At 35.8% G+C, this 25,478-nt stretch overlaps 2 protein-coding genes across 8 annotated transcripts in view; one reads left to right on the top strand and one right to left on the bottom strand.

Moving 5' to 3' along the window:
- PFKP (phosphofructokinase, platelet) overlaps positions 1 to 21,308 on the top strand; it is a 46,860-nt gene extending 25,552 nt beyond the window's left edge. The window contains exons 13-24 of one of the 6 annotated variants that reach the window (XM_056338541.1): positions 625 to 694; positions 1,321 to 1,368; positions 3,609 to 3,755; positions 4,655 to 4,725; positions 5,155 to 5,242; positions 6,192 to 6,344; positions 15,496 to 15,660; positions 16,801 to 16,862; positions 17,826 to 17,937; positions 19,363 to 19,462; positions 20,104 to 20,209; positions 20,768 to 21,308. In XM_056338541.1, the coding sequence (XP_056194516.1) occupies positions 625 to 694; positions 1,321 to 1,368; positions 3,609 to 3,755; positions 4,655 to 4,725; positions 5,155 to 5,242; positions 6,192 to 6,344; positions 15,496 to 15,660; positions 16,801 to 16,862; positions 17,826 to 17,937; positions 19,363 to 19,462; positions 20,104 to 20,209; positions 20,768 to 20,921 (1,276 nt within the window). In that variant the 3' untranslated portion in view covers positions 20,922 to 21,308. Of the gene's footprint in view, positions 1 to 624; positions 695 to 1,320; positions 1,369 to 3,608; positions 3,756 to 4,654; positions 4,726 to 5,154; positions 5,243 to 6,191; positions 6,345 to 12,145; positions 12,299 to 15,495; positions 15,661 to 16,800; positions 16,863 to 17,825; positions 17,938 to 19,362; positions 19,791 to 20,103; positions 20,210 to 20,767 lie in introns of those variants that run through there. The other 5 variants (XM_056338545.1, XM_056338540.1, XR_008821828.1 and 2 more) reach the window with 5 other exon arrangements.
- A 561-nt stretch (positions 21,309 to 21,869) lies between these two features.
- The window catches only part of PITRM1 (pitrilysin metallopeptidase 1), a 28,697-nt gene continuing 25,088 nt past the window's right edge, over positions 21,870 to 25,478 (bottom strand). For both annotated transcript variants that reach the window (XM_056338538.1, XM_056338539.1), the window contains exons 25-27: positions 24,606 to 24,751; positions 22,911 to 23,013; positions 21,870 to 22,344 (exon numbers count right to left, since the gene is read on the bottom strand). In XM_056338538.1, the coding sequence (XP_056194513.1) occupies positions 22,251 to 22,344; positions 22,911 to 23,013; positions 24,606 to 24,751 (343 nt within the window). In that variant the 3' untranslated portion in view covers positions 21,870 to 22,250. The remainder of the gene's footprint in view (positions 22,345 to 22,910; positions 23,014 to 24,605; positions 24,752 to 25,478) is intronic.

Raw genomic sequence — 25,478 nt, 5'->3', positions numbered from 1 at the left:
GGCACTTCATGTTTTATATTAATTAACTTTATATCCATATTTTTTTATGTATTTGAGAACAATAGAGAAGACGGAAGAAGAGCTGCTTAGATAGCATAATTGAAATTCTTACCTGCAGCTACTACTGTAGTTCAGTACTGGGTCAGACTTCTTTACTGGTACTAGTCACAAAGAAATGAGCTGCAGCCTTGTATGAGCTGAACAGTAGCAACCCTATGTTTGTTTATTCAAGATTTTGAGGCCAATCCTGTGAGCTTGTTTGTAAGTAGTTGGTAGTTTTCCAACAGTAAAGCTGGAGGAGACATTTTCTACTCTTATGTGTCAACAGACCATTTTATGTTTCAAGTCATTTGATAATAAAATGCTTTATCCCTGATCTGTAAAACTAACTTGCCAGCTATATAGTTATTTTATATTTTTTCCATATTACCTTACAGGATTAAGTATTTTCCAGTGTTCTCTCATTCCCAGTTTTTATCGTGTTTTGCATTTGTAATAACTTTGGTGCTAACATTACACACCTGTTTTTAAAGGTTTCTGAAAAACGCAAGTGTTCCTTTAAAACAACTAGGAGTTAAAAAATTTACCATTTTATTTAGCTTACTTATTTTCTTATTTATTTAGGAGCTTTGAAAACAACCTTAACACCTACAAATTGCTGTCGCACAAAAAACCAGACGCTGAGCTTCCAAAGGTAAGGGCCTTTTTTTGGGTGTACAATGTACATCCTGCTTTTGGGGTATCTTAGCAAATATCTTCTCCTCATTCTGCCTTAATACTCTCTTCAAACCTGTACCATAGGATATTTTATAAAGTTAATTAAATATTATAATGGCAGAAAGATTTATTGAATAATTCTGGTTTTGACCATAGTGACTGTGTTGTCTCACTGGTTAATTCCTTTTTTAATTGTGGTTTGTGATGATTTGCTATCTTATTTGCATGATTATGTTACTGTTTTGTTTTTTGGATTTTTCTGTTCCAATTAAACATTTGAGTAATGATTAATAGTATCTTCTCAATATTACTAAGAAGAAAAATTGCATTGAAAATAGGAAAAGATTATTTGAATAGCTGAAATCTATTCGGAAATTCTGTTGAGAACAAGTAACATAATCACAACTAGCCGTTTTAATTCACAAAAATTAAAAATTACTGTGTGATATGTCAGTGTCGCACAGTAAAGGAAACTTGGTTACAAATGAAGTCATAGGGGCATTAAAGGAGACTACGATAAAATAAATCTAGTTTAATTTTTTTCTTTGTTCTCCACCTCTACCCCACCCACTCCCACCCGCCCAAAAAAAAAAAAAAAAAAAGGACCTAAGTTTGACCTTCCAGAGATCAAAGAATTCAGGATTTTTTTTGGTGGGTTTTCAACATTTGCTTTGCTAGATCAGGTGTTTGTTGTTTCGTTTTGTGTTTCTTGTATGTACCACTGCAAATTTAGCAAATTTAGCATTCGGCTTTTGTATTTTGTTTTAAAATAGTTGTGCCGTATCTTTTTGTGATGGATGGCATTAGAAGGAAATGTAGGTTGCATGTAATTATTAACTACTTGGATTTGACCACATTAGCCAAATCTGTGTGCTTCAATAAAAGGGGTTGGATGGGAATTAAAAAGTAAATGAAATGTGCATGTCACAGGAATTGAGGAAAAAGCTAAGCTGATCGGATCACTGGAGCCTACTGAACACTCTGGTTCAGCAATGTTGCTGCACACAGATATGCTGCTTGTGTTTCCTTTGCATTTTTCTACAATCCTTTGATTTTGCCAGAGCTAAAAAAGAAACTATGTAAGTTCTGTTTTAGGTCTCTTTTTGTGGTTTTTTTGATTGGAAAAGATTCCATGATCATTACCTAACAACTGTTCTGGTTTTTTGGGGTTTTATTCCCATCTTCCAGGAAAAAGCTAGTAACTTCGAGCTATTCTGTACCAATTTCTTATAATTCTGTCATGCCAATAGTTACCAACAATTTAAGGTCATCTAGCTGACCTAAAGCATGATGAATTTTAGTGTATAAAATCAGACTGTCAAGTTTTCTTGCATTTTGCTTACATAGTTTGCTATAATTTAAATTGTTTGCTAAAGTCATAGAGAGTGCTTAAATTTTCTAAAGGTGTAAAATTTTAATTCTTTACTTACATTTTGCTCTCAGTATTAATTTCAAAGCTGTAAAAATAAAACCAAATTAATAAATTGCAGATCCTTCTACATCTTCTGGCAATGGATTGTATTTTTATCTGTTTTAAATTAACACTTACTGATGTCAATGAACCTGTATTGATTTGTACCAGCTGACCATTTCTTAATCAAAGAAACTGGCCTGTGATTTATCTGGAAATAGGCCTTCTATTTCAAGGCATATTTCATATACAGCAGACCTGCATTTCATGCTTTGAAGTTAAAATTTAATTCAAAGATGCTTATTAATGTGTTACACACAGTAGCACTCTTGCTTTGTTTACCCTTACAGTGCACATTTATGAGTAATGTCTTCTGTTATATTTTTCTTTTTAATGCAAGTATTGAAACTTGTTCCTCTGGAAAAGAATCGGTGATCTGAATGCTACCGGATTTATCAGTACAAAGTAGTAATTCCATTAAAGAAAACATTCTTAATTTTAAAACTCTTGTGGTTTTGGAGTTGGGTATGTTGTAACAAGACAGAAGTTTTTAATAGTATTTTGTAGCTAGATTTCATTATTTTCTCCACTTGTATTATTCAGTCTGTAATGCTTACATCCATTTAGATGTAGTTGTTTTAGAGTACGATTGATAACAAAGCAATATAAATGGGGACTAAATGCATAGGTATGGAATAAGCATTATATACCAAAATATTTATTATTTCTTGTTATGTTTTAAATAGAACCTTCTCTCTTACATTGCCTGTGGTTTAAATTATAAATGTATATTTGATCTCTTAGACTTCCATTTGAGTAGATTACCCGCTACTTTTAATACTCATTAAACTTGGGGAGACACTGTATATAAGCACAGTTACTTTGAGGCGTTAGGAAATGCTTTAAAAACTGCCATCATCTGAAAATGTATGGTACTGTGAAAGATGCTGAATGCTACTGTTTACTATTGTATTTTCAGCTGCTCTAAAATCCTGGCCAGTGCTTTAATTAAAAGTTGTTGTCTGTTCTGCTTTGCATGGTACTGATGATACATACCTAACTGCTGTAGTGCTAGAATAATTTCCTGCTCTTTTCTTGGCTATTCTGGATGGTTTTGGAAAAAATTACTGCTTTGATCACATGAAACTGGTTGAATAATGCAGCGTATTTTATGTTTCTTGAACCTAGTGGAGCTACAGTATAAGAAACTGAATAACTTAACCTACAAACCAAATGAAAATGTGATATAAGTCTGATTTAAAAACAAGCATTCTTTATTTAAACTTTTTGTTTGTATGTGATATTCTGCAGATCAGGAAATATGTGTAGGTATCTCCTACTTACTTTCAACTTTTGGATGGCTGAAGGGATTTGAAATTTTACTTTCCTACATTCCAGTATTTAGCAACTGTGTATGATGGACAAATTAACCTTTCTGTAGAAATTAAAGTGCTTTTTAAATATTATTTTTCTCTTGCAGACTAATTTTAATGTGGCAGTTTTAAATGTTGGTGCCCCTGCAGCTGGAATGAATGCTGCAGTGAGGGCTGCAGTGAGAGTTGGCATAACTGAAGGCCATAAAATGTTTGCTGTCATTGATGGATTTGAAGGTTTTGCTAGAGGGAAGGTGAGTATTAATTACATGTATGTGTTACATAGTAGCATGTATCCCATCCCACACCACCACCACCTTTTTTTTTTTTTTAATGTTTATCTTTGTAGAAGGTATGTTCTGTTATAACTGTTGTGGAACTGATTCTGTAAGTTGTTTTATTTCAAAATGGTATACTAAACCCAAATTGTAGCTGTATTTCTCAACTATTCAAGTCTATAGATTAAGTTATCTTTAGTATTGCTAATCACATGCTGCAGAGCTACAGAATTGGTTCACATGAATCCTACCTCCAAAATTTGGTCAATGTTTAGCATATGGTGGCTTTTCCACAGAATAACAGAAGAATCACTGATTCTTTGAGGCAAGTTGTTGCTTTTATGTTCCTTTGCTGTAAGAAACTTTGCAGTGGTGCTTGTTGGGGGAGGAAGCTTCCCTGCCTCTCCCCTCAGGTGAGTTAGATTCTTCTGATCCCCTGTTTTAAATGTTAAGAATCAGTTGGTATACTGAGGAGAAATTGGATACAAGACTTATGATTTCTATGCCTAGCTGGAACCATAGGTCCCAAAACTAACTTCAGAGACCTAGTTTTAAATTTTTGTGATTCACATTCAGTAGAAGAGGATGTGAAAATAGGATCATGATATGACACAAGGAGGCAGGGTTCATCATGTTCTGGAGAAGAAAAAAACAAATAGACAGAATGGAAAAGGATTGTTAAGAATTCAAGAGAAATTAAGTTTGCCTCTTGATGCTGTTTTCTTTTTATGCCAAGTTCATTTTTGGTGCTGTCTGTGTCCCAGCAACTTGTTCCAACAGCTTTACATTAAGTAGTACCTGGTGTTTGCTGCATGTCAAGAGAAGTAATTGGATAATTACTTAACTGAATCTCATTTTTTTACTTTTCTTCAAAGATAAAGGAAATCAGCTGGGGAGATGTTGGAGGCTGGACTGGTCAAGGAGGATCAATTCTTGGTACAAAACGGTAACATCAATATTTTGCCAATTGATATGATGAATTCTAGTATTTTATATAATCGGTGTATGATTCCATGCTGTTTTCCTTCCACAGGATGTTTTAAGTCCTCAGTTGTTGGAGTTTTTTTAATTGTTAACCAACTTGGTTATCTTTACAGTACTGTACCAGCTCTGAAGAGAAAACGAAAATGGGAATTAGGACCTCAGCGTAAAAATTTCCTGAGGTCCTTACAGCTAAAAGGATTGCAAACCTGAGGTTTCTTTACAGTTAACATGATTCCTTACTGGTTGTCAGGAAGAATTATTTGTATGGATAAATATGTAAAATGAAAAATATTTCATTGCCTGCTCAGTTTATTATTTCAGCTTAGTAAGAAATTTTTATTGCTGTAGATTGTAAATTGTTTTTATTTTTCTTTTGGTTTAATAATTTTAGTACTCTTCCTGCAAAATATTTGGAGAAGATTGCTGACCAGATGCGCACTAACAACATTAACGCCCTTATGGTTATTGGTGGATTTGAGGTACACTGAAATGCCTAATTATGTGTAGAGTAGAGTAGAATTCCTAACAAAACAAATAGACTATTTTCATTTTTACCCAATCGTCATGTAAGGTGCATTTGTTTATAACTATATTTGATATACAACACAAAGAATGTTCAGTATCAGAAGTATTGTCAATCACTGATTCTGTGGAAAGTTGACATTCAATACAATGATTAGTAGCTGCAAAACAGGATATGATAAATGGATAAATAAGGTGAGATCACATGATAGTATTTTTGCATTAAAAAAAAATAATTACTGACTTCAGTAGTGGAAGTTCGAGTCTATATTGTATCAATACTTAGAACTTACTTGCAGAAGTTCTTGACCTTTAGTAGTAATTGCACTGTGGTCCCTTATTTAAGCCACTCTTTCTCCCATAGTGCATTTTGAAATCTGTAATTGATCTAGAGAATTATTTTCTTTTTTTCCCCTGTAGTTCACGTTCATTTTATTTTACCACAATAAAACATTTTTGAAATCTCAGTTCAGGAAAGTATTTTGCCAACAGTTCCCAGAGAAGACCATGCTTATTGCTTCTTGATAAGGATTGAATCATCCATTTTTTTGAATCTGTTAGGCATAGCCCTATTCAGCAATATTAAGGTTTTAATTGGGTAACAGTACCTGAAAATCGGGGAACTAGTTTGCAGTATGTTTGTGTTGTACGAAGCACTTTGTTATGTCTAAATTGTATATTCCCTTGAAAATGAATGCTCTATTAATTGTTTGTTTTCAAATGTATACCTGTTTTTAATGCTTTTTTTTTGTGTGTGTTAGATTTTAGTGGTTCCTTAATGCTTTGACTTGCTGAAGTGTGCTGTGGTAGAAATGGCTCCCCCTGTGGCCCTATCCATTTTATCACTCCCGACTTTGCCCTTATTTTATTCATCCTAATTTTTCACCCAATGCCTGTGCCCAACAGGCGTACCTTGGACTTCTGGAATTGTCAGCTGCCCGAGAGAAATATGACGAATTCTGTGTTCCAATGGTTATGGTTCCTGCAACTGTATCCAACAATGTACCGGGTTCAGATTTCAGCATTGGTGCAGATACTGCTCTGAACACTATCACTGATGTAAGTCTATTCTGGTGTGTGCACTTTACTAACAAAGTAGTTCTGGTTAAAACTGACTTAATTGGCTAGAACTGGATATTTTTATAGACCAGAACTTTGGAAATGTAATCTGGAAAATTACATAGTTACTTGATACAGCCACAGTCATGATACCTATTCAAAAAAAAGTATGTTTAGGGTCCCAAATGCTTCCATTAGCTGTCCTCTGAAACTGCAATGATGTCAAAATTTGTAAACTACAAAATAAGATGGCATATACCTATTCTATATGGAAGAAAGAAACCTAAAGCTAAGACCTGATGATCATTTGATGCACCGTAGAGGGGGAAAAAAATCCCCATTATATGAAAATATCAGTATACCTAGCTGTAACAAATGGTGAGTGAATGTTCTGTTCAAAAAGAGATCCTTATTTATGTAACTTTTATTGCTCTAATAGAGAATGTAAGATCCATATTTCTCTGATAATAGGAATTACATGAATTCTACTAATAACAGATATAACAAAAAAGAGTTGAGATGTATTATGAAGTATTTTTTAAAAAGTAAATTCCAGTGATATGATATAAATTAGAAATGGATCACTACTAAACTCAGTTGGACAGAAAGCATTGTCAAACACTATACAAATCGAATTGTCAGACATGCATATTTACAGTTCATTTGAATCACTTAAGAACTATTAATCCATCACACCTCTGCTAAGAAAAGCAATTCCATTTCTATATATTCTGACATAATTTTGCCTGTGAAACAATAGCAGTAGTATTACGCTTCCTTCAATTGTTTTTCTTTTCAGCCTAATATGCAGACACATATATATTGCAAATACAATTGAAGTGTCTGTAGTTGGTTTAAAACACAACAAAGACCTCATAAAGCATTTGTCTTCAAAACTGAATTTATATTTTCACTTACAAAGAAGTAACAGAATTATTTCAAAACTTAGTGAATTGCCATATTACTTTACAAGTTGTACTTTCTGTTTTTTGTCTCCAGCCACACTGGAGCCAGGATGTAGAATTTTTCACTGATTGTACATATTGAGGTACAATTTAAAAAGTGAAAAACAGTGAGCGTACTAGTCATGTAAAGTGGAAAAAATATTTCAAGTTGCTTTTGAAAATTAATTGTCAGTTATTGTACCACTTAGATGTATTTGAAGATTAAAATGATGATATTATTTCCAGCAATTTGAAGTATTCTGCAAATGCTATCAATGTCAAAAGCACTAACGTAACTTTCACCTGTTTGTTTATGATTTGGTTTGGTTCTTTTACAGTGCAAAAATAAATATTTTTATCTCCAACAAAATAAACACTTCAGTTAGGAAATGTCAGTTTTGGACAGTTCAAGGAAATTGCCTTGAACAAGACTAAGCTAACTAAAATTTCTCTGGAACGTACTCTTTATAGACAACTTAGGTTATAAATGTTGATATTGTTTCCAGTTCTGGTAAATAAAAATATCTTTCCAAAACGATTGATCACAAATTAAGGTGAGTAAAATGATTGTGCATAACACCTACTTTTCTTCTTTCCTTTTCTTCATAAGCTTTATTTACCTAACTGACTTCTTTTTGTAGGTTATTTCGTGTAGAGGAGATATATAATAGTCAGTCAATGTCTCTCTCTCCTTGTTGCTGTTTTGCTTTATATGTAGGTTTCTAGATACCATTTGCCTTCATTAGATAATATTATTATGTCCATATTTTCAATACAGTAGTTGAAAACTTCTAAACGATGGCTTTTTTTACTAATAGGTTCCATGTTGGTTTTGCATTTTATTTTGTCTAGATTTTTCTGTAAAATAAAATTGGAAATGTAGTGGCTTTGCAAGATATAGCTTCAATCCAATGGAAAAATTTAAGTTGGTTCTTCTTTTGGGATCGCGCAAACTTTGTGTTGGGGAAACATTTCTGCTTGCTATCTTGTCAGTTGTCTGCTTTGATTGTTTGGGCACAAGTCACTGAAACTGATAATGAAGAATGTATCCTTTCATTCCGATGTCACATGTTCAGATCAGGTTCAATAGTGATGGTGGCCCTATTAAATGTGACTGATGGGCTCAATGCAGGTCATACAATTAACTGTGGTAAATGAAAGCAGCAGATGGACATAAATGTCCATTATATCTAGTTTATAGCATTTTTATTCCTATTGCTACTATTAGGTCAATAAACGCATCATATCTTTCAGTGCTCTCAGATTAGTACCTCTTACGAACACCAAAATGTCATTACACTTAGTTTTTCTGTGGTACTGTTCTTCCTTCTGTGTTCTTGATAACTTTTAGTAAGGTAAGTACACTTCTGCTGGGTAATGAGGCCTTGTTAGTGTTTGGCATTACTAGACACTTGGCCATGTTAGGTTGTTAGAAACTTGTCAAGGCATGTAAATGGTACCTTGAGACACTTGCAGATAAAATGTGTGAAGATGCTGCATTTAAAAAGAAAAACAATAGAAGGTTAACAGGTACATAACATCTGAGTAAGAGATTAAGCAAGACTCTGCTTTTCCCTGAGTCCTAGGTAGTGGACGGTACGCTTCTTAACATTTAGAATTTAGATTCTACAGCAGATTCTGTGACCATCTCGAAAGGTTCCAATTTTTCCATATTTGTTTTAAAATATAAGCTTATAATCAGTTGAATAGTAGAATTTGTTTTGTCTTTTGAATAGTGTTTTAAATTTATGATATGCTGTATTTTTTATTTCTGTTTTCAGAATATTAGTGTGAACAATTGTCAATGAAAACTCCAATATAAAATACCTGGGGAAAGCTGGATGTTTCTGTACCTGAAAAGGGTGTGCTTAAGGCTTGTATATCTAGACACACAAAATAAATTGTTTAGGATTGCAGGATAAGGACATGAACTTTGACTTTTCTATGAAAGAAGCATCAGTAAAATAACTAGCTTAATGAAAATACCAATATTCGCAACTTCATGTTGTTAATCCAGTGAAATGAATAGAGTATTAGTTCAGATAGCAGACCTCTGGTATGTCACAATAAAGAAATGTTAGTTTTTTTCCTACGTAACCATGAAGGATAGAAGTTTCTTTTAAAATGAAAGTTGGATTACTGACAATAATCAAAAAGAGGCATTAGGAATACATTTTGCAGGTGGAATTAAAAAGCAGAAACCTACTCTGTAATTAAGCAGAATTAATAGAAGGTTAGACTCTTTCAGCTACAGAACGTGGAGGGTGGAAAGGAAGAAAATTTAATTTGAAAACAAAGCCTACTCATGGGCTAGAGGAAACTGATGGAAAGTGCAATAAACCAGAACAAGGTATGGAAGAATATTCATTTGATTCAGGAGATGTAGAAGTAAACGGGGAAATGAAAAGAAAAAGGTATTGGCTAGAGGTGGAGAAAAACAGAACCTGAAAAAGGAAGAGGCTAAAACTCGCCAGCATGTTTCTTTGACAATCTGCCTTTTCCCTTCAACAAAGGGAAAGGGGGTACCAGTTGGTCAGTCATTTGTGTGAGAAAAAGAATAGCAAACAGCCACTGAGTGGAGAAAGCTACTATTAGGTTGCCTTAATGTGGTCTCCATGCATTTCCCTTGAAAAACACGGACTCATGTACCCTTCCAGTGCTGGCACTAGCATGTGTGGCTCTGCATTAATCTGAACAAGGAAGCTGAAAGTTAGCCTGGTTGAGCCAGCTAACCAATTAAATTTTCATCCACTTAAGTCCTAGCAACAGCTGGATGTGGAGCTAGGGCAGTAAATCCATCCCTTTCAATGGGCATTTGCATTTAGATCAACATAAAAAGTCAACAAACCACAATTTTTGCTTGACTGCCTGTATTTTTATAAAGCATCCTTGGTTATGGCAATACCCTTTTTAATAACACAAACACAGTAAAAAGATGTGAAATGATTAAACCAAATTATCAACATAGTGCAGTATCCCTCTATGATCTTACTGTAGTACTTATTTTTAAAAAAATAGTGGTAAAGTAATTACTAAAATGACCAGTCACTTGCTTACCCTTTGTGATTGTAAAGTGACCCTTTATTGAAAACATTTTCATGTTTTGCTGCAGTGATGTGAAGATGTTGCATATCTAATGCTCATGCTTGGTGAAGGTAGTCTTTGGATGTGTTTGCTGAAATCACTTGCATTAAATACTGCCATTTTATTTGATGCAAGTAAAACATACCTTAACTGCATCTTAACATACCATAAATGCAGACTAACCAGTTATGCTAGTTTTTGGTCTAAATCTCCCTTCATCTTGGTTTCCCAAAAGTCTCAATGTAAAACTTTTTTAGAGAAACTCATGTTTTGCAGATCTCCAGGAAGCCATGTGGTTTTGCCAAACCACTGTGACTCACTGTATGTCTTTATTTTTTCAGTAGGAGTAAAAATTCAAAGCAGCCTGACTGAGCTGAGGTGGCTAGTCAGGTACTGACATTTTCTCAGTGAAGTCTCATCCACTCAAAAAAAATCAAAAAATCCATTTGTTGCTCTGCTTCTCAGAACTACAGGTCTGAAAGTGCAATCTTTTAGACTGTTTCAGACTTAAACTGGAAATGCATCCTAGCACTGAGCTTAATTAAAGTTGCACTTATGAAATAAGTGGAGATAGACTTTAGAAAGTCAGTTTGCACTTAGCACCTATCGCCATATGTCCTGTCCTCTCACTGAACAGGATCTGCTCTCTCTAGAACAAAAACCTAGAGAGCAGAACTCTCACAGGTGGATTTTTCCCCGTTATTTTCTCCTAAATTATTATTTATATCGGTCACTGTATAGATATTTGTGGAAATAGCTTGATAGCTATCTAATTTTGATCTGCAATGGTTTCCTTCTCTGAGTTGGTTTCAGAAATTGAAAAGATGAGACTTTTGTGAACATCGGTCCTTTCTGGGAGAAAGATTAAGAAAAATGTAACATTTTATGTAATCAGGCTTTCTTGTGGAGAGTCATTACATAGGTAGTTTGAAAAATTGCCACACATCGTGAGAGATGCTGATTAATTTAGATTAGAAAGAATTGGAAAACATAACTAAAAAATATTTTTACTGACTTAAAAGAGCAGCAAATTCTTAACCTTTAAGTATTCATTTGATGTCCATTAAGAACACCTAATACTTTTCAATGATGATTTATTTTGTAATGTTTGGAATCTTTCCAAGGACCTACAGCTGCTTTCCAAAGAATCCTTCAACTGTACCTGCAAACTTCATTAACTCATCCATTGCACATGTTCCTGGATTTTTCCGGGCCAATGTCCAGTGTGTGTGCGTAGAGGCAGATGTGTGATGTTGATAGGCTCTTGGAAGGCATGGGCAAAACTTTTTTTTCCTTACTCTTGGTGGAAATAGATGTATGTCTTGACTTTATAGGATAACATAGTTTTTAAAAAAGCACGCTTCTTTAAGCGTTCCCTTCAAGTTGTAGGTGTTCTACTAGTTAACTTTCTAAACTCCATAACATGTATCAGACTTTGTTCTCTCAGTGGTTTCTTGTGGAACGGTTTCCAGTCTGTGCTGTCTTTTTCTGCCCAACTGCTTCAGACCTCTCTGCTGTGCACACTTCACGTTCACTCTGTATTAACATGCACTAATCTTCTGCATTTCTTTAAAGAGCATTGTGCCAATGCAACCCCAGTGCACTGTTGTGGTATGTACAGGATATCCCCTCCAGGAAATCTCACCAATTGTATTTAAATTGCATTTACTTGGAGCCGATGGACAGCCAAATTTACCATCACACGCAAGGAGTCACTAGCAAAGCAATCCAAAGGCAAGGAATGTATCACTCATACTTGTACCACTGCTTCAGGCCTATGAAAGTTGTCTGCAGCTACAGGAGGCGCGTTCCCGCTTTGAGGAGTTTTGTGTACCGATCTGTGTGTTGCCTGCTACTATTAGCAACAATGTACCAGGCACAGACTTTAGCATTGGTGCTGACACTGCCTTGAATGCTATTGTGGAGGTAAGAACGCGTATCTTTAAAAGTTGGTAAAATGCCTAAGATGAGGATACCTAAAGACACTTGAAATGTCAAGTTTTCTAAAATACTTCAGTTACTGTCTTATTTTTTTATGGTTTATAGTTAAGTTTGCCAAAACTCATTAAAGGTTAACCTTATAAAAATTAATAATGTTATATGTTTAACTTTTGGGGACTTAGTTCTGTTATCCAAGACTGGTGCATTAGTGCTTAGGGCATTTGTTTTTACTGAGAATAAAATATTTTGCTTCCTTTTATTTTGTTTTTTATCTTATTTAGCTCCTCAGCATTACTTGGGTGGGTGAAAGAGGAAAGCGCATGTGTTGCAAATAAATGCCACATTTATTGCAGGGACTAATGACTGAGCTTAGTGTAGTAGAGCATTTTAAGTACACGGTTAACACTAAACACATGAATAATCCTATAGACTGTATTAGGTTTAACACATATTAAGTGCATATAAATGCATGCATAAGCACTTAAGTCTGCCATTGTTTCTGTCTGAGGCCAGAACTTACTATGAATGAGTTTTCCATTACAATTAGAACAATCAGTTTTCTAGTTTTATTCTGCCATAACTTTTTCCATTGAGTACAACTGTTTTATGAACTCTTCACTATCCTACTGAGGCTGCTGGAGCCACAGCAAAGGGACCTGAGTCAAGGTCTAATGTAAACAAATGAGTAAACCTCTGAACAGCTCTGCATTTTATCAAACCCCTCATTATCAATCCAGGTAACTACTTATAAAGTAATTGGCCAAGAAAATCAGAATAGAGATCCAAGGGTTTGAGAACTGCATCTTTTTTTTCCCCACTCTGATACAGTATTATTTATTTCTATAGAGTGAAAATTATATATAGATAATTGAAAGAGCTGTGTCAGAATATATTGTGGCCTGGTCTTTGGGAGATGCAATACAGCATTCCTGGGGTGAAGATGACCTAAGATGTAGTGTAGGTAAATTGTAGCACTATTTTCATGGGCAGGACACAGGTACTTTTAGCACTCCATTAGCTGCTTCTCCCTTAACCTGACATCTATAGAAGTAGGTAAGTCTGCTAATTATAACTAATAGCACTTCTAATTGTGATGCACCTGTAAAAATGAAAGCAAGAAAACATAATGGGGGGGGGGGGGGGGGAATAATTGCTTGTATTGCAGCTTTTTCTTACTTCACTGTTTTCATTATTATCTTTAATTGCAATTTGTACAGCTTTCAGTAATGGTCTCAATAAAAAAATAAAGGTGGTTGTACTTATTGAATTTCATTATGGCTAGAATGTTTAGTTTATGCTAACAGTAGAACACTGTTGATTTGGTGAAGTTTTGAGTATCAGATTTTTCATGAAGCTGGCTCAGTTCATATGAAAGCTCAACTAGCAATGCAGCTCCAAAGAGTACTCCAGAAAGAGTTACCATGTCTTCAGGTTTAAAGCTTCTGAAAGCATCAGGTGTTTGAGCTTTGGCCTTTTCAGCCTATGGAGTAGTATATGAATTAATGTTTCTTTAAAATCCACCTGTGGTGTTTTTGTATTAGGGTATTTTTGTCACAGTCATTCTGAGAAAGCAAGAATAGTAGAAAGTTTCTACTATGTCTCTTGTATAGTCAAGGATGGAAAACCTTCTAAATAAATCTAAAGTGGGTAGTCCCAAAAGCAACTAATGATTTACATCCTTGCTTAGAACCTGGAGCTTCTTAAAAGGCAGAAAATGTCACTCTACTAGCAGCAGTTGGAGAACACTTTTAGAAAGCTTGGGGTTTTCAAAATGAAGGGGATCTTTGCATGTGTATTTATCACTTCAGTGTATAAAGCCAAGATTTTTAAAATGAGTTAAAATTGGTTCAGTGCTACACCTGCCACTAATACAAGTAATGGCTTTTTTTATAAATTTGTTACTGTTTACTTTGTGCCAGAAACCAGTATTGTGCAAAAATTCTTACGAAACCACATCTGGAAGGGGAAAGTAAGGTGCTTGAGGAATTGTAAAATCCAAGACAGGTAAAAGACAGAAAGCCATTTCGAAAAAACAACTGGAAGTTCAATGCAAGGCTTTTGTGACATAGTTTGTTACAGAGATACTTTCTGCTTAGGGTAACAGTGTTCGTCTATATGCAGAATAAATTCATGTGAATCATGGTGGTGTGCGTATATGCAACATACACATATGCAAGTATATAAATACAATAAATGAAATAACGTGTCTTTTGCTAGCTGGACCTAAATAAATGCATACAGTGGTTTTAGTCCCTCAATGCATTAAACCTTTTTTTGTTAAAGGTCCTAGGTTTTTATTAAGTTTTCTGATGTATCAATTAATTATTTGTTCTGTGGTCTGTTAGGTGTATTTTTAAAGACCATATTGCTCACAGTGTTAATTTCAGCTTGAGGTATTATTTTCAGTTAGCTGAACGAAGGTTTGGTTGTAAATATCTGTGAAACAGAAATACCTTAAATATTACAGCATCTGCAGTTACTCATTCAGAAAATCATTAAGGCCTATGTACTTAATTGTAATTAATCAAATGAATTATTAATAAATAAAGTAAATATAAATACAATTAAGTTATTATTACTAAACCCCAAAAATCATTGAAAAATGCACCAGTAGGGCTTGAAAGAGTAGTATTTATGGGGATATCATTGCTGGAAAGTAAACAATAGGGGCTATACATGCTCAGGACTTAAGTTTCAGAAATTGTAACTGTTAAGTATGGTTGGGAATGCAGTGAATTTTAAAATCAATACTAAGAAGAAACAAACTCTTCAGTAACGAATTGAGTTAAAGCAAAGAAGAGAAACTTATTCATGCCAGAATTGGTTAAAAAGCTCCATTATATCCATTTCTGTCTTTGTTAAAAAACTATCACTACTTTTAATTCCACGCATAAATCAAAATTAATTCTTGTTTTTCTGTTTGCAGGAAGCAAATAAATAAGCATTGATAATAGCAAAACATTTCAATTTGACTCTGGTGTTCAGTATATGATTTATAAGAATTACTTTATTTGGTAATTATTGTAGTTAAATGGGTTATTCTATTTTGCAGTTTTTAAAGATTTATTTTTTATAAATTCTTTTACAAGAAAGTGATGTAAAGTTGCATGACATAAAAAAACCAAAACTGAATTGTTATGGTTTTATTTAATTTAAACTTACAATGTCTTGTCTTTGATTAGACATGTGATCGCATCAAACAATCAGCCAGTGGTACCAAGCGTCGTGTTTTCATCATTGAGACCATGGGTGGTTATTGTGGTTATCTGGCTAATATGGGGGCCCTTGCAGCAGGAGCTGATGCTGCTTATATCTTTGAAGAACAGTTTGATATTCGAGAGCTCCAGGTATGCAGCATTAGAAATGTTTTCCTTATTTTTCAGTAGATCCTAAAATAGTTGTGTGTGTGTATATATATATATATATCTCATAATGTGTATATTTGAAGTAAACGGCTCATGTAACAACAAAGAAAGTTTAGATTGTATTTAAAAGTCTGTAGCGCTTTGATATAATGACGCCGGATCTTATGCCATGTTATATAAAGGAATATATACCCAGTTATTCTTGGCATCAGCTTCAGTTAAATGACAAAATTATTGTATTAGCCATTCAACACTACGAGATGAATTGTGTAATTTGTAGTCTTGATTCAAATTTAAATTACATGTAAATGAACAGACCTGGGCAGTTTTGAAAGAAAAAAAACAAGTAAGGAAAAAAACCCACCTTTTCCATTATGATATTGCCTCAGTTCATTGTGTGAGAAGGCTGTTCCAGGTCAGGAACCAAACAGTACGTAAGGTGCGTTAGATACTGACTTGGATACCGCAGCTGTTCAGAGCATGTTTGGAGGTGTTCCTAAAACAAAGACCTCTGGCTTTAAGGATTAGAGATTAGGGTGTAAGCTGATATGGAACTTGTCTACTATGAGGATTTTACGCTTCCGAGGTAGTTGGTCCTAGCTATGGTCATGGACAAATACAAAGCTAAAAAGATTGAAATTTCTTGAAAGGAAAGGGATGTGAAGTGAATCATAATTCCTCCCCACTCGTTTCTCAGTGGCATGTACTCTTCGCTTCATACACGGGAGTACCAGCACAGCAGTACATCGCTGTAACTATAACAGACTGTTGCAAGGACTGGGAGTAAGGACAAGCTATGATCTTTTGTGGCACTTTCTATATTTTTATGTATATTGAGGATCTCCAACTTGGTGCTGTATCAGTACAGCATACAAAAAACGACTTTGTGTTGCTATTAAAATCAGTTATTTGTGATGTAGAGGAAGAAGTTAGTTTTAGCCCAAGATGAATAGCTATACACGGTATATTATCCTGGATCTCCAAAAACCTGTTCATTATTTGATTTTGTACATAGTACTTTATGGTGGGGAATACTTTACAGAAATTCACAGGATACATAGGCTCATTAAAGACGTTCTAGAGTTCTCTATGGCTCATTAAAAAGACTTTTGTTGTTTCTAGGCTAACGTGGAACACTTGACTGAAAAAATGAAAACCAGTATCCAGCGTGGTCTAGTGCTGAGGTAAGCAAAAGTAGTTTTGATAGATGGCATCAGTGATGCTGAGCACTTCAAGCCAGGTAGGCTGCTTGGCCACTTGCAAAGACACTCCCAAGTCTATATTCCTTTAGTAAATTGTATTGTGTAGTGAAGATGTTGCTCCAGAAATCGATTCTGGGAGCTCGGTTCCAAAACTTCCTTCTTTCTATGTAAATACATTTGCTCTATAATCTAAAAAAATATTTTATCCTGTTTTCAGCCTGTTTTGTTGTCAGCTTTGTTTTTGTAGATTCTTTTGTACTAAAGATAGTGTGAAAACTAGCATACTTGTGTGCACATATAGTATGGCTTTACTATAAAAATCCTACTTAGATTTCAGGAGATAAGTGTCTTTCAAAAATCAAACCAGTTAAAATATGTTGATTAGCATGTTTTAAAATTTTACTTTATTAGGCAGCCTGAATCGGGTGGTAGCTTTTCTTGAGCATTTATTTTCAGTCTGCCAAATAGGGAAGGGCTGATAAATGAATACCACAGTAAGTCGTATGAGGATGCCATTATATTTGTTCAGATTCTACTAGTTACGTAACTGGGGTGAAAAAATACCCTACATTTACAGTATTGGTGAGGAACAGGTTAAGGTACTATTCATTATCCATGCTTTTATAAATGGCAAAATTATGACGTTGGATGTCAGTGAGTTTTTGTTTTAATGCAGTTTTTCCTCTGCATAATTAACTTTTCACTACCTTATTCAGCAATGGATTCCACGTGACCTGCCAGTGATGTTAGTGTAGTAGAAGTAATGCAGACTTTAAAATCATGAGCACATTACATGGAAGTAAACATACATGATTAGATGAAAATATCCAAGCCATGAATACTGGTATCAAGAAACTGGGAAAAATATTTGTCATTCAATATCTGTAAAGATATCTACTACTTAATAGTAAACTTGCTAACTGTATCTGGCCTTAATTGTTACAGAAACGAGAACTGCAATGAGAATTACACAACTGACTTCATTTATCAGTTGTATTCTGAAGAAGGAAAGGGAGTGTTTGACTGTCGAAAGAATGTACTGGGCCACATGCAACAGGTAAAACTGACCTTAAAATTACAGACGAGCTTAACTTTGTACGGACAAAGAGCATATACTATTCAAACATTCCAAGCAAGTGTGACTCAGGATTAAAGAAAAAAAATGTGCATTTTTGTTTGTAGGTAACTTGGAAGTTTATGTTAACACTGTATTTTATTGTAGTTCCTACTTAAAAATCTAGAAAAAAGCACTGGATTCTTAATTAATTTAATTTTCCTCTCCTGTCTGTATTAATGAACATTTTTTTTTTTTTTAAACGTATCTTGTAATTATTGTAATACACCCTTAGAACACCCTTATCTGCCCATCTGTAACGTGCCTGGCTTCTGAACCCTGGAAGATATTAGGTATCATTAATAAAAATATATGCAGAGGGACTGGTCTTGTAGAAGAGACAGTAGTGAGCCACTCCTTGTGGTCTTTGCACCTTGCATCTCTGTCTCACTGCACTGCTTGTTAGCAGGCAGGCAGTGAATTTCTAGCTTGGCTACTCTAATCACCGAGACTGAAGTAGAGTAAAAAATAAATGCAGAGCCAAATTTCTCAAGTACTAGTAGTGAAGTAACTATCTCTCCTTTTAAATCATTACAAGCTATATATGTATTCCCATTACTCATACGGTTCCAGAGTGTTCAGTGCTGAGGTTAGCACTTTCTGTGTAATATTTAGGAAAGTTTACTTTGAAGGTCAAGGCCACCATTAGTCAAACAGCCTGTTTGGAACTATTTTGGAGCTACTTCACATATAATTTTAGTCCCATCTGCTCCATTGAAAATGGATGAAAAAGTCAGACTTTATATAATACAGAGGGGTTAAAAAAAACCAAAACAACACTTTGGTTCCCAGAGCTGTAGAAAGGCTGCTGTAATACTTGGGATGAAAGCCAGAGGAGGGGGGGAAATAAATAAATTAAAAAATGCAATTACTAGTCTAGGAAGTCCTAATGCAGTTTGGTTTTTTTCTCCCCAGTATTACATACATGGCATTATGGCCTTTCTTGTTCTAGCTGCCATAGGGAGCTGTGCTTCCCAGAGGTCTTAGATTACAGAGTCAGCACTTGGATTTCTTAGGCTCCCTCTGACACCCCTCCTTCCAGCCGTTCCCTGGTTTATATTATGCTGAAGCCAGGTTGCCCTGTGGCGGTGAGATACCTGGGCAGCGCTCGGTGATCAGCACCAAGGGCAAGTGGAAGAAAGGGAGAACAGTGCCCTCCATTTATCTGTGCAAAAAGTATTAGTGAATCCATGAGAGTTCTGCAGGTGCTCAACACAAATCTTCAGTGTTTTAGCTTGATTTGTGTGGTGGGGTTTTTGGTTTGTTTACATAAGAGGTAGAGCAGGCCGTTAACAGAGGTGACTGATACAATAAGGCAAAAATACTGGTTCAGTAACTAAACTAACCCATGCTTAAATTTTCACACAGGGCGGTGCACCTTCACCATTTGATAGGAACTTCGGGACAAAGATTTCTGCAAAAGCTATGCAGTGGATCTCCAAAAAACTGAAAGAAACCTACCGAAAAGGTGCAGAAGTATTTGGTGCTCTCTCTTGTCCCTGTCTCTGATTAGCTATCAGTACGTAGGACTGCTGTACTATGCAAACATATGAACGTATCTTAGTTTGTTAGTCAACATATACTTCTGTTCCCCTCCAGTATGATTTTATTGTTCATTAGTGCCTTGCTGTGCTTCCTGCTGTACAATTTCCCCTCAGATGAAGTCAGTAATTCAGATAGCTGTTTTTTTATGTCAGTGTGATTGCAGTGTTTCATGTATGAAGGAATTGATGGTTATATAGTTACATCTGTTCTTCCTTTTTGTTTCATGGTGGCTACATGGGAGACAGAAGAAGGTAATATGTCTTCTTTGGGAATTTTTGTAAAGGACTATTTACTAAAATCTAATTTAAAACTGGATGTTAAAATTCAGTCTTATTGTTGCCTAATTACACTGTATTTTCATCGCTAATCACCAAAGCTGAACTAAAAAAAGTGAAGATCTCCTAACCCTATTAAAGTACTAATTGATGTTTTACCATTACATTAAATATTCAGTAACTGGAATTAAGCTGCTATAAGCTTCCTATTCAGTTTAATTACGGACAAATGGTATTTGCCCTTAAAAGTGTGAGTAAGAAAGATCCTGAATTATTTCATTCCTTTCAGGAAAAGTATTTGCCAATACTGATGACTCTGTCTGTTTGCTGGGAATGCGTAGACGCAACCTTGTTTTCCAACCAGTGGCTGAGCTCAAGACTGAAACAGACTTTGTGTACGTACATGCTGCTTACATTTAAGCATTTGGACACAGGCTTCCTTTCACCACATCAAACCACCAACCTCCACAGTGCTGACGCACAGCCCTTTCCAACCGTTTTTACTCCACTTCTGCCTTTGGCCTGCATTTAGCCAGTGATTCATTTCAATCATTCTCTTTTCTAACAGCTTTGTCTTCCTCCTCCTTGTACTTGGAAGTCTCTTGTTAGGAATTCTTGGGAGTCCACTGTTCTTCTAAATCTCTCGTAGCTGTCTTTGCTGTAACACTTAGAATTACATTACTTCTGGCACAGTTTAGCAGGACAGCATTTTTGTGCTAAATCTAGTATTATGCTTACTTATAAGGAACATCTTCCAGTGAAATCTGTTCATTCCTTCAGTATTCTGTCCTCATTTCTATTTTGGGTCAGTATTTACATCCCACCATAAATGTCAGGATCTGTGTGATCTTAGGAATGCCATGACTGTTACTATTGTCAAATGCATTTGTCTAAGCAGCTAAGTAAATCCTCATCTCTTTTTTTTTTTTTTTCTCCTCCCCCCCCCCCCCCAGACACAGGATCCCCAAGGAACAATGGTGGCTGAAGCTGCGACCCCTGATGAAAATCCTGGCCAAGTACAAGACTAGTTACGATGTTTCAGATTCAGGCCAGCTGGAGCATGTTGCTATGCACAGCCCAAAGGAAGCAGAAACTGGAGCCATCTAAACACATCACTTTTAGATTATTGTAATAGATGCACATTGTGAGTAACAATGCTTTAGAATTGTTACAGCTTTGTTTTGTAACATTTAAATTATTGTACCAGCACTTTACGTGAAACAAGACATTCAGATGTCACACAGATTTTGTCCTATATTTGTGTTATGTTTGAAACAAACCCTAGCATCTAATGGATAAGCACCATTTATTGATACTACCCCTTAACAGTTCAGTGCAACACCGTTCTATGCACTCTGTAAGTTACTCATCTACTGCACTTTGTTTCAGAGTACTTACACCTCAGAAAATAAGTGTAGATGCCTAGCTCTGTGTCGAGTTACAGGATGTGCTTAAATGTATCTGAAGTGAAATAAAATACTGTTGCAAACATCATGAGTTGTACGCGCCTGCTTTTAAACAATGGGGGGAATGGTGCTTCATGAAGGATTCTCTGTACCCTCCAGCGAAGGGAAGAAGCAGTTGCCCTTTTCCCAACCATGCAGGCAGCAGTCGCAGCAGGGCAAGCGGGTTGTGTTGCTGATTAAGGATTAGGCTAGAACTCTGCACCCTTTCTCCTTACACTAGTGTAATCAGCCCTGTATAAGCTGGTCCTTACTTCATGCTTCCTTTCTCTGCTTCTTCAGGACAAAAACCCCATTGTGATGAAGGGTAAAACAGATTTTTGAAATTAGGCTGACAAACAGGGCCAAGATCATTTCCTCATGCCACCTCATCTGTCATATCAAAACACAACTGAATGTTGCCCAAATTGGCAAAATAAGTGGAACTGAGCATGCACTGTATGCTGACTCAGAGATTTGTCCGCTACGCTGCAACTCACTACAAACTTGGCTCGGTGCAAGGTGGAACGTATGGTCACAAAGCTCCTCTAACTGTCAGGTGGCTTATGCAAAGCAAGCTGAAATTACCACACCAAAGAATGGAATCTGTCACTATGAGAGACATTGTTCTTTATATATCCAAGAGCAGACATTACTTCAAACAAACACCATTTACAACTATAGAGTTTTACATATACAAAAATATTTAATTTATATGGGATTCATATATGGTTGGAGGAGTGAGTCTTCAGAAAATACTAAGGTCTGTCTTTGCCATACAGAGCATGTAATTCTCGTTCTCAAATACTGTATGGTTAGAAAATTTTTCACATAGTTATTTCAAGAAGGACAGCTTAGCTTGTATGTTGGACACTTAAAAGCAGCAATGAACATTTAACAGCGCTATGGTCCAACTTAAAAGTTACTAAATATACCTTATTATATAGTGACACAGATTGGCATGTTTTGTACTAGCTCAATGTTCAGCAGCAATTCATCGTTTGACCCATGAGGGATCTCTGGCGATATCTGCGTTTTCTGGGCCAAGTATAGCTTGGCCACGAGTGCTCTTCCCAACAGCAAGATACCTGCAAGAAAAAAAAACAAAAACAAATGAGAAGCTGCTGCATTCAGCTAAACAAAAACACTCTCATCTTAGGACAAAGTGCTGTCTGACACGTATCTCTTGTCTGCATTTAAAAGCATCCTTAGGATCTGCAGTGGGTTTTCATCACAGTATAGCAGTCTCCTAAGGTGCAGCCCTAACCAGCCCGTCTCTTTCACCATGCATTCTTCAGTAGTGAATTCTTACATCCAAAGTGCAGTTCAGAAGTTAAGAAAGCACAAAATGTTACGAGTCTAGAACCAGCTCATACAGCCACGAGCTGGATGACTGAGTGTACTTGCTCTCCAGACAGTGTCTGGATCCTTCAAAAATAAAACAACTCCCCCAAATTCAGAATGCAGGAGGAGTTACATCTGCTAAAAGTCAGTAAGCGGGACATAACTAACGTCTCTCTTTCTAGGTTACAGAACACCAAGGAAAGAAATCCCAGAACTTTATCATGACAACTTTCACAAACCTGTTTTCTTCAAGTTAGGTTTTTGTCCTGTTTTTCAAGTAAACATTTTCCTAAATTGAGCACAGACTTACTTGTTTGACACCTCAACTAGGTTATCATTGTTCACAGCAAAAAGTTGTTCTCTGTGCAACTGCTTCATTTCATCTGAAATCCCATGTAAGAAATTATCCATTCCTAGAAAAAAAAAAAACCCAAAACCCACAGATCACTGCACTGGAATCTCAGCTACGGTTAAGTGCATGAATGAGTGCAAACTAAGAAGGTACAGGTGCTGGGAGGGAAGAACAGACACTACTGTTAGACCATTGTTCTGGGACAGTATCTAACTGTAAATCAAATATCAAAGGTTAGAACTGGACAAATTGATTTTCTGAGGTAGGAAGAGTTTACTATTTAGGGAAGAGAAGAAAAAAAAAAAATCATATTCTATTCTGGTAAGTGATTTTGTCAAAATCCAGAAAACCTAAGCACGATTCATTCTAAGACTCTCAGAACTTTCTCAGAACATTTTAGCCAAGCTGCATTTCGTGAAGCTTCTATTTTTATTGTGAGAATAAAAAGAGAACAACAAACTCTTCACATTTGCCATCAGTTGTAATATATGTGCAATGCAAAGGTTTGGTCCCTGTTTAAAGAAATAATAATCCAAATCCAATAAAAATAATAATAGAAAAACATTTTGTCATGCAAATAGTCACAGGGAATAAAACGGGGCTTGGGAGGACATTTGTCAACTAGTCCAACCCCCTGCCCAAAGCAGGGCTGGCTTCCCAGCTGGATGCGGTTGTTGAGGTCCTTACGCAGGCCCCAGTGATCAAAGTAACAGCAGCACGAAGGGACAGGTGCTTCCCTCTGCAGCACCTTCCAGGCCTACTGAACAATGTTCTTCTATCAGCGTTTCTCTCAACCTGCCATAGCTCCGCTAAGATACAGGTAAAAGTATCAAAGAACGTAAATCGACTTCCACAAACACAACATTCAATATGCAGCCATTTCACTCGTATGCACCTAAAATTGATTACTTTTTTAATTGCCCAGACCAAAACCAAGTTCTGTCAGCTGAAAGTCAGCTTCGTTTTGTGTTCCTGTTTAATAGTGCTGATACAAGTACATATCAAAATAATGCTAATTTTAACCTTATAATTCCCTTATATATAGGGAAGGAATATATTCTAACTCGGCAAGTTAAGCTGAGAATGGGGGAGGAAGGGAAAAGGCAGGAAAGCAAAGCAACATGTGAGCAAACTGAAAAGATGTTGAAGATACTACCAAGCCATCATAAGTAATGTTGTAAATGTAAAGATAGCACCCTCCACTGCAGCAGGCTTATGCTTTAACATCTTCAAATAAGTATGCACAAAAGGTTAGTAACATTCATAGTCAATACGCATACTTTCGTCAGAAAATAATCCTTCGGCTTTTTTTGAATCAGAAAACCAGTATTTCTTTTTATTTTCCTGCATTTCATGCCCTTCCCAAGCCTAAACTTGTTTGTTTAATATCTACCTCCATCTCCTGGCTGTATTCACCTGACACCAAGGAGCAGTATGAACACAAAAACTTCAGCAGACAGACTGAATGCTTGTGGAATTTCTGAAAGGAGGCAACAGGAATTGACTGCTTTGTTCGAACTGCATTTGTCTTGCATCTGCCAAGTACAAATTTTATCAAATGATACAGTTTAGCAAACTATTCTCTTCCCTTTAAATGTAAATAATAAAAAGAAAATAAATATTGGCAGCACCGGGCGCCTGGTGAGAATATACCTTTATCTGAAGGAGCTATTGGTGCATCTACAGCAGCAAATACTGCTAGCTTAGCTTCGTTGATATCTTCTTGTGTGAAATCTCCAGATTTAGCCCATTCGACTGCTTTTTCAAATGTTTTCAAGGTGGCTAATGAATTTGGGTCTCTTAAAACAAAAACAGTAAGATTAATTACTTCAGCCTTACAGAACGAAAAACTAATTGCTTTGTTCTCATTTCTTTCACAATGTGTCACACAAACATATATACACAGGGATTAAACCAAATTATAAACTTCCTTTTTATGTATAAGAGGAGGTTTTAGGATTGGGTTCTGTGGGTTTTTTGTTGTGTTGTTTTGGGTTTTTAGAAGAACAGAGTGTTATAAACCAGGCATGTTTTGAATTTACAAAACACAAGTGAAGCAATTTCAGTTGTCTAAAAGTAGTTCCAGACAGTGTACAGAGAACTGCTATTAAAAAAAAGATTGTAAACCAGCACCATTTACAATGCATTATCAATTTGCTGCAACAGCTTAGTAAGCATAACTGCCATTAGTATCAACAACAGTAATATTTATGATATGCCGTATCTTCTCTAGAGTTGCTTTTCCTGCTACACCTGTTTTCGCTCTCTGTAAAACAGGTGCAACAGGCTAACAACTACTGAAATACCAACCAGGACAAGTCCTACCATGTTGAAACTTCATAGAGAGGCAAGGCTGCCCAAATTTTAGCAAGGAATCTCCACCAAGCACTGTGCTAGGCTGCCTTTGGTCTAGGGAAATTAAGCCAGGACACTATAGCCACACGACATTTTTAGTGGGGGTTATAACTGATCTTTGATACCTCAAAGTTCAAATTTCATTCAAAAGTGCTTTGCTAAGACCAATGC

The sequence above is a fragment of the Falco biarmicus genome, chromosome 4, assembly GCF_023638135.1.
Source record: "Falco biarmicus isolate bFalBia1 chromosome 4, bFalBia1.pri, whole genome shotgun sequence".
Lineage (NCBI taxonomy): Eukaryota > Metazoa > Chordata > Aves > Falconiformes > Falconidae > Falco > Falco biarmicus.
Note: the sequence above shows the minus strand (reverse complement) of the source record. Positions and strands in the feature narration are given on the sequence as shown.